Here is a 12,242-nt window from a genome sequence, read left to right as displayed (position 1 = left end):
CTTCACATACATTCAATGTCACATACAATAGCAAGTGATCATAATCACTTGTACCAATCCTTCTAGAGTATAAGGGAAAAACATCTATCTCACTCTAGGACAATCATTGTCACCTTAGGCTCGTTAAGAGTTTGTTAGGTTCGTACTGTAAATTTAGAAGTTGCGATAATTGTCACGGTCAAACCCGTATGTCACTGAGCCTGTTGTTTTAGGTTCAAACAATAGTAAAGAAAATTCATATCACAATCGGACAAGGAATATTCAATATTATAGGACAACATTGGATGGATTTACTTTTTGCTTGATAATTATCTTTATCTATATACTAGTTACATGTAAGACCTGTGTAAAAACATGGACTATCGATAGACATTTTATAAACTTCAAAAGACAACGTCATTAGTTATCTGTTTGTTGTCAACAGGCAATTTATACAAGTAACTTGTATAAAGTATAATTAAGAGCATTAAAGAAAACTTGGTTTAGCTTAAAGATTTATTATTTTGAATGACTGTTTACAACTGTAAAACTACTTTTGTGATGAAAATAAATTTCTTATTTTAGCAACTTTGATTATGAGTATGTTTTTTAGTAACAAAATCTTATGTATTAAAAAACTTGAGCTTAAACACCCGTTGTTTTATTGTTACATAATACACTAGGTCTTTTACCCTCACAATGTGCGGTTGCTTAAAAGTATAGTTGAATTAAGTCGGCTACAAGTTTAGAATGTCAACATTTATTAGTAATTTGTTTTTGCGTTTTATATACACTGATAAAAACTCATCTAAATATTATGTGGTGGCATCATGTATTCATATGATGTATTCATACGTTTAACTTATAGTTTTTGATGATAATTTATCAGTTTAAAAAAAGTTTTCACAATCTTAAAACCCTTTAGATTTTATCATGTTAACTATAACATTTGTTACTTGAAATCATATAAATTTTAACAAATCAATTGATATTCTGTTGCGGTTGTGATTTTATTAACTAAATAAAATGGTGCTTGTTTTTAGTTAAAAAGAAGATTTGATATTTAATATGACTGGTAATTGTTGTTAAAAAGAAATATGCCTAATAATAAAAAACTACCTTTTAAATATCTTTTTATCTTTGCCTAAAAATAATTGTCATTGAAGTTTACGATTTCTTTTATAATTTTATAAGACAAATAATTTTATTTAATTGTAAAAGAACTGATATGATGTACCTAATTGTTATTTGAATGACAAGTTAACTCAAGAAGATGATGTTGTTAAGCTAACATTAAAAATAACATCATAAATAAAGTAAAAAGCAAAACAAAAATTTAAGTAACAATATTAAGAAAACATGGTTATGGTATTATGGATGTCTCCATCTTACTAAAACATGAGGAAAAAGAAAATCAAAATATACTATGCAAGGCAACAAAAAATTCTAAAATAACTTAGATATATAAACAAACCTTATGATCAAAAACAAATTCTTTTTGTGTTTTGGAAAGTGAATCTTTTGGTAAGAAGAGAATTTTAAGAAATTTATTATGAATATATATTATGATTTGAAAGTGATCGAGTTTTACAATTGAAAACATATATTAGAGATATTTATTATTAAATAATATTATAAAAAAATTATAAAGATGACACATAAGCTTTTATCCCATGTGTCAATTTTAAAAAATAACTTTAAATTGAAGATGTCTTTAAAAAGCTAGGATTCCTACTGTTTTAATATGTATATAGATATTATAATGATTCAATCGGCCAATCTAATCCAAACTATTAGTATCTCATTACAAAGAAATGATTTTCAAATTATACTACATGAAACAATATCAATTCCTTTCTAACTTTTCAAATTAAGACATTATTTATCAACCAATGTTATTTTATTTGAGCAGCATATGTTCTTTTTAACGAGGGTTAGTGACCGCGCGTTACGGCGATTAAACGATGTTGGTGCATTTCCGGGTGACAACATCATTATAAATGTTTTGTCTTGAGTCTATTGAATATGTACTTTTAATAAACATTATTGTATTTCGTATAATAAAGTCAAACCTCGAATTGGTCAACACGTTGACTTGGTCAAGCTCGACCTAGTCAAGCTCGAATTGGTCAACACGTTGACTTGGTCAAGCTCAACTTGGTCAAGGTCGAGTTAGGCTTGGTCCATGAAGTTTGAGTTCCGACTAGTCCATTAGTTTTAGTATAAACAGAGATTAAACCTTATGTTTAAGGTTAATCTTCCAGTCATTTTGTTTTCGTCATTTCATATTCCGAACTTGGTATTTTACTTGTAATTTCATTTACTGAAGTAATATACAGTTCAAGTTTATATTCACATTCGTGTTCTTGTTGTTGATTGCTAGTGTATAAGATTTTTCACACTTATACATTAGATACTTAATCTCGTTTGATCCGGTGGCAAAGGGACTTTCAATTGGTATTAGAGCCAATGGAGATATTCTATTGGTTCGGGATTAAGGTTTCGACAACGAAAAATTTGGTTTAATTCGTGTTTTAGGGATAGTCGAGCTTCATACGCTCCATTCGAGCTCGACCTCAAGCTTGACCTGAAGCTAGACCTCAAGCTCGACCTCGACCTCAAGCTCGACCTCGACCTCAAGCAAGACCTCAAGCACGACCTCGAACTCCTACTAGGTCGACCAACCTTCTGATATTTTGTGCTCGTGGTACATGCACTATATATGTACGTATCTTTTGTTCGAGTAAAATAATTTTGAGAATTTGCAATTTTGATTATGTTTAGGTTCCGAACTTGTCTGAATATTGAACTTATAAACTCTTTTGAGTTTAGGTTCGATATTTGTTAATCGATGGTTTTGGACTTGTAAACTTGATCAACTTTGGATTCTAATTTATTACTTTTCGAATTGTCAAAAACTTGTAATTTTCATTTAGTCTTGGTCTAAGCTTGTTGGAATATTGAACTTGTAAACTCTTTGAGTTTTGGTTCGATTTATGTAAAAAAGCATTAGACTTGAAAACTTGGTCAACTTTAGGTTCTAAATTTAGACAACTCGAATCAATGACGACTAAAGGTCTATCCTTTATAGAAGATTCCGAGAAATCTTAGAGGGAATTCAAGACCAGATAAAAAAGGTTATTTTGGCAAGGAACTACTTGGTTATCTCTTGATTGTATACATGAACAACTGTGTCATGATGTTGTTTTAGCAAGGAGCTACTGAGTTATCTCTTGATTGTATATGTGAACAATTGTGTCATGATGTTGATATAGCAATGAGCTACTGTGTTATCTCTGGATTGCATATGTGAACAACCGTTGGATGAAGATGAGAATGAGAGATGTGTTGTAACCAAAAACAAACAAATAGGTTGTTTTAAGAATTTTAATGAGAAAAGGGGGGATAAAAACTCAAAGCTTCCATGTTTTCTATGCAAAATTGTTTGGTGTTCGTAGCAATGAAGATGATTGTGTTTCGACAAGGTTTAGTCATGGTATCTTTTTGGTTTTGAATCTGTGTGACATGTGTCCGACCTAGTTTTTGGATCAAAGGCGCCTGATTTAAGATTAGGTTATTCAAATGAATCAGATGAAGATTGAAGACTGTGATTGAAAATCCGAGTAAACTGTTCATGATCTTTGCTTAACATGTGTTTGGGATTTTGTCGAAAAGCTTTTGTGATAAAGTTAATCATTTGTAGCCGAGTAATTGAAAATCAAACTTTTATTTAATGCCAATGATGTAGAGATGATTAATCTGGTGACTAGTGAAGAGGTTGCAGATTAAGTGGTTCTCTATGTATTTTGGAGATGCTTACCTTGAGGGGGAGATTTGATATGAAAGACTTTAGGTGATTAGTGGATTCATGAAGATACAAGACAAAGTCAGACACTATTGGTTGAAGACATGGATCTTGTGAGTGCTGCATATCTGAAATTCAAGTTACAGAATTTCTTATCATTGTGAGAGCTGACTAAATTTGATGCTGATTGTTGGAGATTCAACTTCTTTAACATATGTCGGTTAAGCTTGAAGATCAAAATAGATTGAGCGATGATATTTTGCATAATGTCTGAAGTGATGATATCCGAATTGCATGAGGAGGCAATGATGTTTGTATTACTTTAAAGTGATGATGTTTGGCATGATAATGTTGCTTGGAGCTTAATTTGGAGGTTACTGCTTAAAGGATAATTACAATTTGTGTATTGGATTTGTTAGTTGTCATAAGGATACGGAGATTTTGCAGTTTGAAGATCAATGTGCAGCGTATAAAGATCAAGTCTTACCGAAAGAAGACATAATATTATTAGTTAACGAAAATTTGTTGATTGCAGATTTTTTAATTGATGATTGTCATAAGTGATAGAAATAGTCAAGGAGTGCTTGATTGGGAATTTCTGTTACTATTTCCATACATTACAAGTGAAGACTTTGAAGATCGATTAAAACTTCTAAATGCTGATATCAAGGGGGAGTCTATTGGTGCATTTCCGGGTGACAACATCATTATAAAAGTTTTGTCTAGAGTCTATTGAATATGTACTTTTAATAAACGCTATTGTATTTTGTATAATAAAGTCAAACCTCGAATTGGTCAACACGTTGACTTGGTCAAGCTCGACCTAGTCAAGCTCGAATTGGTCAACAAGTTGACTTGGTCGAGCTCGACCTGGTCAAGGTCGAGTTGGGCTTGGTCCATGAAGTTTGAGGTCCGACTAGTCCATTAGTTTTAGTATAAATAGAGATTAAACCTTATGTTTAAGGTTAATCTTCCAGTCATTTTGTTTTCGTCATTTCATATTCCGAACTTGGTATTTTACTTGTAATTGCATTTACTGAAGTAATATACGGTTCAAGTTTATATTCACAGTCGTGTTCTTGTTGTTGATTGCTAGTGTATAAGATTTTCCGCACTTATACATTAAATATTTAATCTCGTTTGATCCGGTGGCAAAGGGACTTTCAAACGGTGATAATAATATAAAACAGTGGAGGAGGAAAAGGAATCGATATGCGTGTGTAAATAGATAGGAGAGAAAGAAGTGATTGTGTGTTAAATATTGGGTTTAAAGATATAGAATTAGAGCTAATGTGTGAATTAAGGGTAATATGGGGATAATGAAAAGATTGCTGAATTTCCTAAAATAGAGAGTCCAATATATTTTATAAGGGATTATAGATATTCCAATAATCCTGTTCTTTAAATTTCATAAATAAATAAACTTCTAATTATTTATTTATTACATAAATACATATACCTAGTTTAATTAAACTATTACATTAAAATTGCTATCATATTCATAATTACCATAAGTATCAATTTACATCAGCATTTCTAATTTTAGTTTTTAAGGAAAATCTAAATAAGTCTACTTTAGAAAAACACGTCTTGTTTAAAAATTACCACATCATATCAAAGATTTTATAAAGCGTGTGGATAACCTTTCAAAACTTCTTAGATCATCTGGAAAACAAAGCAATACAAATCAAATTTCTATATAATTTGTTAAATCATTTTATTTAAGAAGTCCGTACATGTTAGGTAAAGTCTGTACGTGATCTACAAAAACATTCGTTGTCTGCCAAGTTTCACAAATGTTTTTGGAAAAGAACCCACTTTTTCAAAATTTTAACACCCCGATATACATACAAGTCTTGATCCTGATCCATATAGTGTGACACTAGTACGGGACCAAAATGGTAATAAAGAAAATTCTGGTTTCAATTCGGAAAAGCATGAAAAATGAATACCGGTCTTAACACATGTAGCAAATTAAGAACAAAAGCATCTTTGGAAGGAGTGGTTATGTCATTGACTTTGTAGAAAGAGCTCCTTGGTTCGAGTTGTAGCGCTCAATTTTTTGCTATTAAGGTCCTTAATATTCAATATACAAGTCAAATAGTAAGTTGTTCCTCAAAAATTAAGCTTGGATTGGGCTCATCTGTTTTTGAAATTTTGGCATTGAAGTTGGTAACAATTTCCAATTTGCTACTTTACGTTATTCTAATTATTTTGGGAGAAATGTTTATCCATTGCCTTACAACTTCTATCACTTTTATCAATATTTTGTAAAGTCTTTTTTGTTTTAAAGCTACCGTAACGATTAGTGGATTATATATATATATATATATTGATTAGTTTGGAGCTCATCTATCTTTATCCCTAATGTTAATGATGTTCTTCATATTGCAATTGGTCGATTCATATATATAAATAAAGTTCAGTCAGATTCATTGTTTTCTTTTATGATTGTTGACTGCTAATCATGAGGTCGTATATTTTCATTAAAGGATGGTACATTTTCGTTCCAACTGTGTGAGTGTACAAGAAACAAGGACAATACGTTTTGGAATAGTGATGACCGATGAATATCATGATGATCAATAAAAGGTTCTGATGATGTAACAAAGACACTAGATTAGAGAATTTAGCATTACACTTACATGCTTTAGTCGTTTTATACATGGCGATACCAAGCATGTTTTAAAGTTGGTTTGGGATTAAGTAGTTTGAAAATAACTTTTTGCAGATAATAATCGAAACAACAATCCAAAACACATCGAATTAGCTTTGCGGTAACAAAATTTATACTTGAAACATGATAGCTTGGTTAAAAGAGGCATAATCGTTAGTATATTACTAGTTTTAAATATTCAAAACAAAGACAATGAAAGCTCAAATGTTTTTTGGTTACATGGAACTTACATGCCCGGCTAATAAATAGACAAAAGAGAACTAACCGTCTCCACTAATTAAGCGACTATCCTAACCGTACGGTTATCTAATAAGTCATGGGAGAACCCATTACTAATTATTCACCTAACAATGCAAATAATTAAAAAGGAAAAACATCACGTGGGCATACGTGTAACTTATTTAGCTAGGCTCCATGCACATAAAATAAAATTGACCAATCCTTGAGCTTCCAACTTCCAAACATGTGAGTCCACGAATCAAATGATATACATCACTGGTCAACCTTCTTTTATGTTATCACATGCTTTGGTCATTTGCTTCGACACCTTCTTAAGATTCTTACGAGCTTTTGTAACTTCAAGAACCGTTAACATGAGTTGCGTAAATAAGTCTAGCTCAAGTGGACCAGGTTGTTCATTAAATCGATAACGAGCAAGCTCATTGCTAATGTTACCAAGACTGTCAGCAATATCTTCAAGTCGGTTCGCCTTATCACATAAGTCTGTAAGATCAAACCCTCGTAGCCCCCTTAGCTCCTCTTCCACCTCGCTTTTAAGATCTCGCCGCATATTATTCATGGCCTATATATATTAAAATTATTAAAATATCTCATTCAAAGTAGAATTCTAAGCATCAAATTATTTTATTATTATTAGAATTAAACATGCATAAGTATATCTATATTGATATTAAATGAAAAAGGAATAACCTGAGAAAGCAAGTCTGCAAGTTGCTTCAATGGATTGTCATTTTCTAAATCCTTTACTTGGGTATTGAGTTGCTCGGAAGCAACTAAACCCTTAGCGAAACCCCACACATACGCGGGGAGATTGTCAAGTGATTCAAACATCTCGCGAAGTCGTTGCTCTTGTTGATCGGCAATCATTTGCGGATGATCAACCTATATAAAAACAATAAAAAATTAGCGGCGATAGTGGTTTAAAGATTTTAATAAATACGGGTCGGGTTGTGGTGGTCAGAGTTGTTGGAACAACCGTCGGTAATAACAACAACGAATGTGCTTCCTCAATTTACAGAAAAAAGATGATGACAAATTAATCCTAAAAGACAAATATCATAGAATATGAATCGGTGGCTATAGACCAAAAAAAGATAAAGTGTGTGTGTATTTGAGAAAAAGATAGAGGGGAGTTGATCAAGATAGATTTGGGAGATGCAGAAAATGTTGGAAGTCAGGAAAAGAAAAAGAAAAAGATAGGTTTATTTTAAAACATATCCAACACATGGTTTTGGTGAGATATGATTTGGTTTTAACACATACATCTGTCACTTTTTTTTGTATGAAACACATGTCAACTTGACCTTCCACCTTATTTAATATGATACAATTTTTTTAGTGACAACTTACCCATTCATTTTTCCTTTTTTTTTTTATTATTTATTTACTCCATTATATAGGTATATATTACTGTAATATTAACTAGATATATATCTACTATAAACTATTAATTAAGTAAAAGATTTTTTGAAATCCACATGTTATGTTTTAATGATTTTACAACGATTTTATGAGATATTTACAAAGATTAAACACGTTTTTCATTTCTTATATTCATATTCAAATAATAGAGATTGGATTACCAAGTTAATGTGTGAATGTCCCAAATAATTAATTAATCTAAGATCAATAATTATAAGTTTTAGTGCATGACTTTAGTTATAATAAATAGTAAAATAAAAAATAAAAAAATAACCATATATACATGAGTAGTAAGACTAGTATGAATATGTATATATAAAATGTATATGTATACACATACAGGGGGGGCAGAGGAGGATGAGGTGCCGGCAGAATGGCTGGTGGTATGTTCATCTGCTTTCTTGCCCAATCCAAAAAATCTATTCATCGTGTTGAAGATTAGATGATCGACTAATGGGCTTTTTTTTTTTGACGTAAGTAGAGTAATGAGTGATTATGGTTTATGATTCGTGATATATATACACAAATAGAAAGACAACTTGGGAATGTACACATTATTAAAGACAACACACTGACAGAATTTAAAGCTTGAATATTAAATAGAGTTTTTTTTCCCACCAAAATAGGATACCTATCACCTTACACATAAAGCCATGTGTTGATGAAATGCCCATTTTTAAATGCTTGCAATAATGTTTATTGATGTAGTTACACTAGTGACCTCTAAAAAAATAAAACACACGACTCTATTTAAATGTTACAGAATAATAATATGAGTCCTATTGATTAATAAACACCCCTAGCAACATTATCCATACTAGCCAACTTGAAAACCGAAAGACCATATCAAAACAAAGTATGGTAAGCTAAAACCACTATTATAACATGATATGGTAGATGAAAGCTTTAAATTGATTCGATCGGTGATATTAGACCTGGGGATGCATAACACCGGCGTTCTGTATTTTGCGCTTTTGTGTAACATAGAGTGGGGAAATAACTATATATATTAAATCTATATCAAACTCATATATGTGGTCGTAGTTCATAATTAAAAATAAAGACATAAGGTGTAGGTGGGTTGTGTGTTTGACACTTTGACCAAGTATTAAATTCATAGGTGTAGGTGGGTTGTGTGTTTGACACTTTGACCAAGTATTAAAGTCATAGATAAAAAAAATTTGTAAAAATGCAACCAAAAAAAAAAGCATACCAAAAGAAAATTAAGAAACAATAAGAAAGGAACAATTTAAATGTCGTAATTCCTTCAAACATGTTTTGTCAACAAAGGGGTGTGATGTGTTTCTAGGTCGTATAGTCGTGCGTGGGAAGAAAAAAACATGACATTCGACACAATATAAATCGGACGAGGAAGAGAGATATGGTCGTATTCAATTTAATTATTATGTACTCTTACTTAGAGTATAACTTTTAATATCCAAAGTGTTATATTGGGTGAGACAAGTGGCTTTATAATCCTCTTCTTTCGTGTATTTTTTTCTTTTATCTTAATATTATTAAAACTTATTGATCAAAAAATTAAAAAATTTATGACATTTAAGTCCGTTGGAATTTACTATAATTTAGTTTAGTTGTTATTATTTCTTATTATATAGTATATATCTTCTATTTATATATTTATTAATTCATGTAATGGTTTTAATCTTATGTAGTTTTATTTTTTATATTAGTAAAATGTATATGTTAGTATTAGTTTAACTATATTGTGTTTTCAATTACATAAAGACGAGGTCTAATGTTAGGCAAATGGCTAAGAAAAAAAAAGAAAGGTGAAAAAAGTGAAAAGATGATAATGATGTGACATGAAAAATTGTGAGTAAAAAAGATACAAATTGTCTTTATTCAATGGGCAACCAGCTGGGTTGGATTAGTGGTTGTAGCCTTTGTCTCTGGATACAGGGTTCAAGGGTTCGATCCTCATGCCCAGCAAGGCTGGAAGGCCTTTTCTACCTATGGTAGAACATGGAAGCAGCCTCTCTACCTTTGGTAGGGGTAAGACTGTCTACATCTCAAACTCCCCCATGCATCGTCGAAGACGGTATTGGGACCCAAAACCCGTAGAAGATAGCATTAAGAGTTACTTACTTATGGTCTTATATTCAATGCAAGAGTGAAAAAGATAAATTGTTACGGATGGTCTGATATTCAACGTAAGTAAACCAAAGCCAAAACATCATATGGTACCATCACTTGATATACAGTAGAAGCTTCACTTGGTTGACCGTATGCTTGGCACATCACCACTCACTAGGTACAAGAATTCCCAATTGTTCGTCTCACCTTGAATATCATTATTAGGGTTCGAACCGTTTATATCTAACCCCTGCTTTTCAAAATGAACACCAACATCAATAACTCCTGAAAAATCCAGATTTCTGGGTATGAATTATTCATGTTACAACGATTATAAAAAATAAAAGATTATACCCATCCGTCATAAACACTATAATTTCTGCCATTCATGTAATAAAAACATAGATACGTATACTGATAGATTACAATAAGGTATATTGTTTTGTTACAATCGTTATATATAATTCGTTTTTATACGTGATTCACTTATCCAAGACAATGGTTTGTCAGCCTAATTTTATATAAACTAGCTAGCATTTTACCCGTGCAATATAAGGCGGCGGTGGTGGTAATAGCGACGGTGTGGTATTGGCGGCATTGTGGTGGTGGCGGAGGCGGCAGTTGATAGTGGTGGTGGCGTGACAGGTGGTGGTGGTATGGTTATTATTGTAAAAATAATTAATATAAAAGGGTTAGTGTGGTTATTTTTAGAGTTGTGGATTTATGTTCTAAATTAATTCATCAAGAGTATTCTAAGTATTTTAAACGGAGATGTTTAAGTTAATAAATAAATTTTAATAATCCTTTTGAAGATCAGCTGATTGGACTAAGGGGTCTTTTTTCTTTTCTATTTTTGTTAAAGGAAAGTAGACTAATGAGTGATTATGGTTTATGATTCGTGATATATATACACATAAAGGAAGACAAACATGTTATAAATGAAAGGTTAAAATGAAATGAAGTTCCAACAGACCAACTCGGGTACGTACATGTGATTGAAGACAACACACTGACAGAAAGCAAAGTGTTTAAGCTTGAATAGTAAATAAAGTTCTTTTCACCAAAATAGGAGAAATATCACCTGACACATATAAAGCCATGTGTTGATGAAGTGTCCACTTTTAGTTGCTTTGAATAATGTTTGTTGATGCAGTTACAAAAGTGACTCTAAAACAATAAAGCGCGCGACTCTATTTAAAAATGTTCTAGCATAATAATATGACTCATATTAATTCATAAGGCACATGCTCTATGAACCCCTCTTTGATACATTAATATTTCTTTCAAGTACAATGGTAGTTCTTTTCAAACAAAAACGTGATTGTAGTCCTTTTTTAGTATAATAAGGGATAGTGCTCGCGCAATGTTGAAGATTAGCTGATTATTTATAATGTTGAAGATTAGCTGATTACACTAAGGGGTCTTTCTTCTTTTCTTTTTTTTTGTTAAAGGTAAGTAGACTAATGAGTGATTATGGTTTATGATTCGTGATATATATACACATAAAGGAAGACAAAACATGTTATAAATGAAAGGTTAAAATGAAATGAAGTTCCAACAGACCAACTCAGGTACGTACATGTGATTGAAGACAACACACTGACAGAAAGCAAAGTGTTTAAGCTTGAATAGTAAATAAAGTTCTTTTCACCAAAATAGGAGAAATATCACCTGACACATATAAAGCCATGTGTTGATGAAGTGTCCACTTTTAGTTGCTTTGAATAATGTTTGTTGATGTAGTTACAAAAGTAATTCTAAAACAATAAAGCGCGCGACTCTATTTAAAAATGTGCTAGCATAATAATATGACTCATATTAATTCATAAGGCACATGCTCTATGAACCCCTCTTTGATACATTAATATTTCTTTCAAGTACAATGGTAGTTCTTTTCAAACAAAAACGTGATTGTAGTCCTTTTTTAGTATAATAAGGGATAGTGGTCGCGCAATGTTGAAGATTAGCTGATTATTCATAATGTTGAAGATTAGCTGATTGGACTAAGGGGTCTTTCTTCTTTTC

The 12,242-nt window shown here is 31.6% G+C and overlaps 1 protein-coding gene across 2 annotated transcripts; it reads right to left on the bottom strand.

The window, feature by feature from the left end:
• Positions 1 to 6,592: 6,592 nt before the first annotated feature.
• LOC122579993 lies at positions 6,593 to 8,578 on the bottom strand. 2 transcript variants are annotated; one of them, XM_043752260.1, is made up of 3 exons: positions 8,464 to 8,578; positions 7,392 to 7,583; positions 6,593 to 7,263 (listed from the first exon to the last, which is right to left on the bottom strand). In XM_043752260.1, exons 1-3 carry the CDS (start codon positions 8,548 to 8,550, stop codon positions 6,961 to 6,963), a joined length of 582 nt encoding a protein of 193 aa, XP_043608195.1. In that variant the 5' UTR covers positions 8,551 to 8,578; the 3' UTR covers positions 6,593 to 6,960. The 2 variants fall into 2 exon arrangements, with proteins under 2 accessions (XP_043608195.1, XP_043608196.1); XM_043752261.1 differs by lacking the exon at positions 8,464 to 8,578 and adding an exon at positions 7,678 to 7,909.
• Positions 8,579 to 12,242: the final 3,664 nt, after the last annotated feature.

The sequence above is a fragment of the Erigeron canadensis genome, chromosome 8 (genome assembly GCF_010389155.1).
Source record: "Erigeron canadensis isolate Cc75 chromosome 8, C_canadensis_v1, whole genome shotgun sequence".
Taxonomy (NCBI): domain Eukaryota; kingdom Viridiplantae; phylum Streptophyta; class Magnoliopsida; order Asterales; family Asteraceae; genus Erigeron; species Erigeron canadensis.
The sequence above is the reverse complement of the archived record's forward strand: the minus strand, read 5'-3'. Positions and strand labels throughout refer to the sequence as shown.

What these genes read in the sequence shown, in the direction of transcription:
- LOC122579993 (XM_043752260.1), bottom strand. Translation starts at nt 8,550, where the DNA reads ATGAATAGATTTTTTGGATTGGGCAAGAAAGCAGATGAACATACCACC. An exon ending in CATCCTCCTCTGCCCCCCCT is followed by an intron (nt 7,584 to 8,463) that starts GTATGTGTATAC and finishes GTTTTTATATAG; the next exon opens with GTTGATCATCCGCAAATGAT. An exon ending in TTGCAGACTTGCTTTCTCAG is followed by an intron (nt 7,264 to 7,391) that starts GTTATTCCTTTT and finishes TAATATATATAG; the next exon opens with GCCATGAATAATATGCGGCG.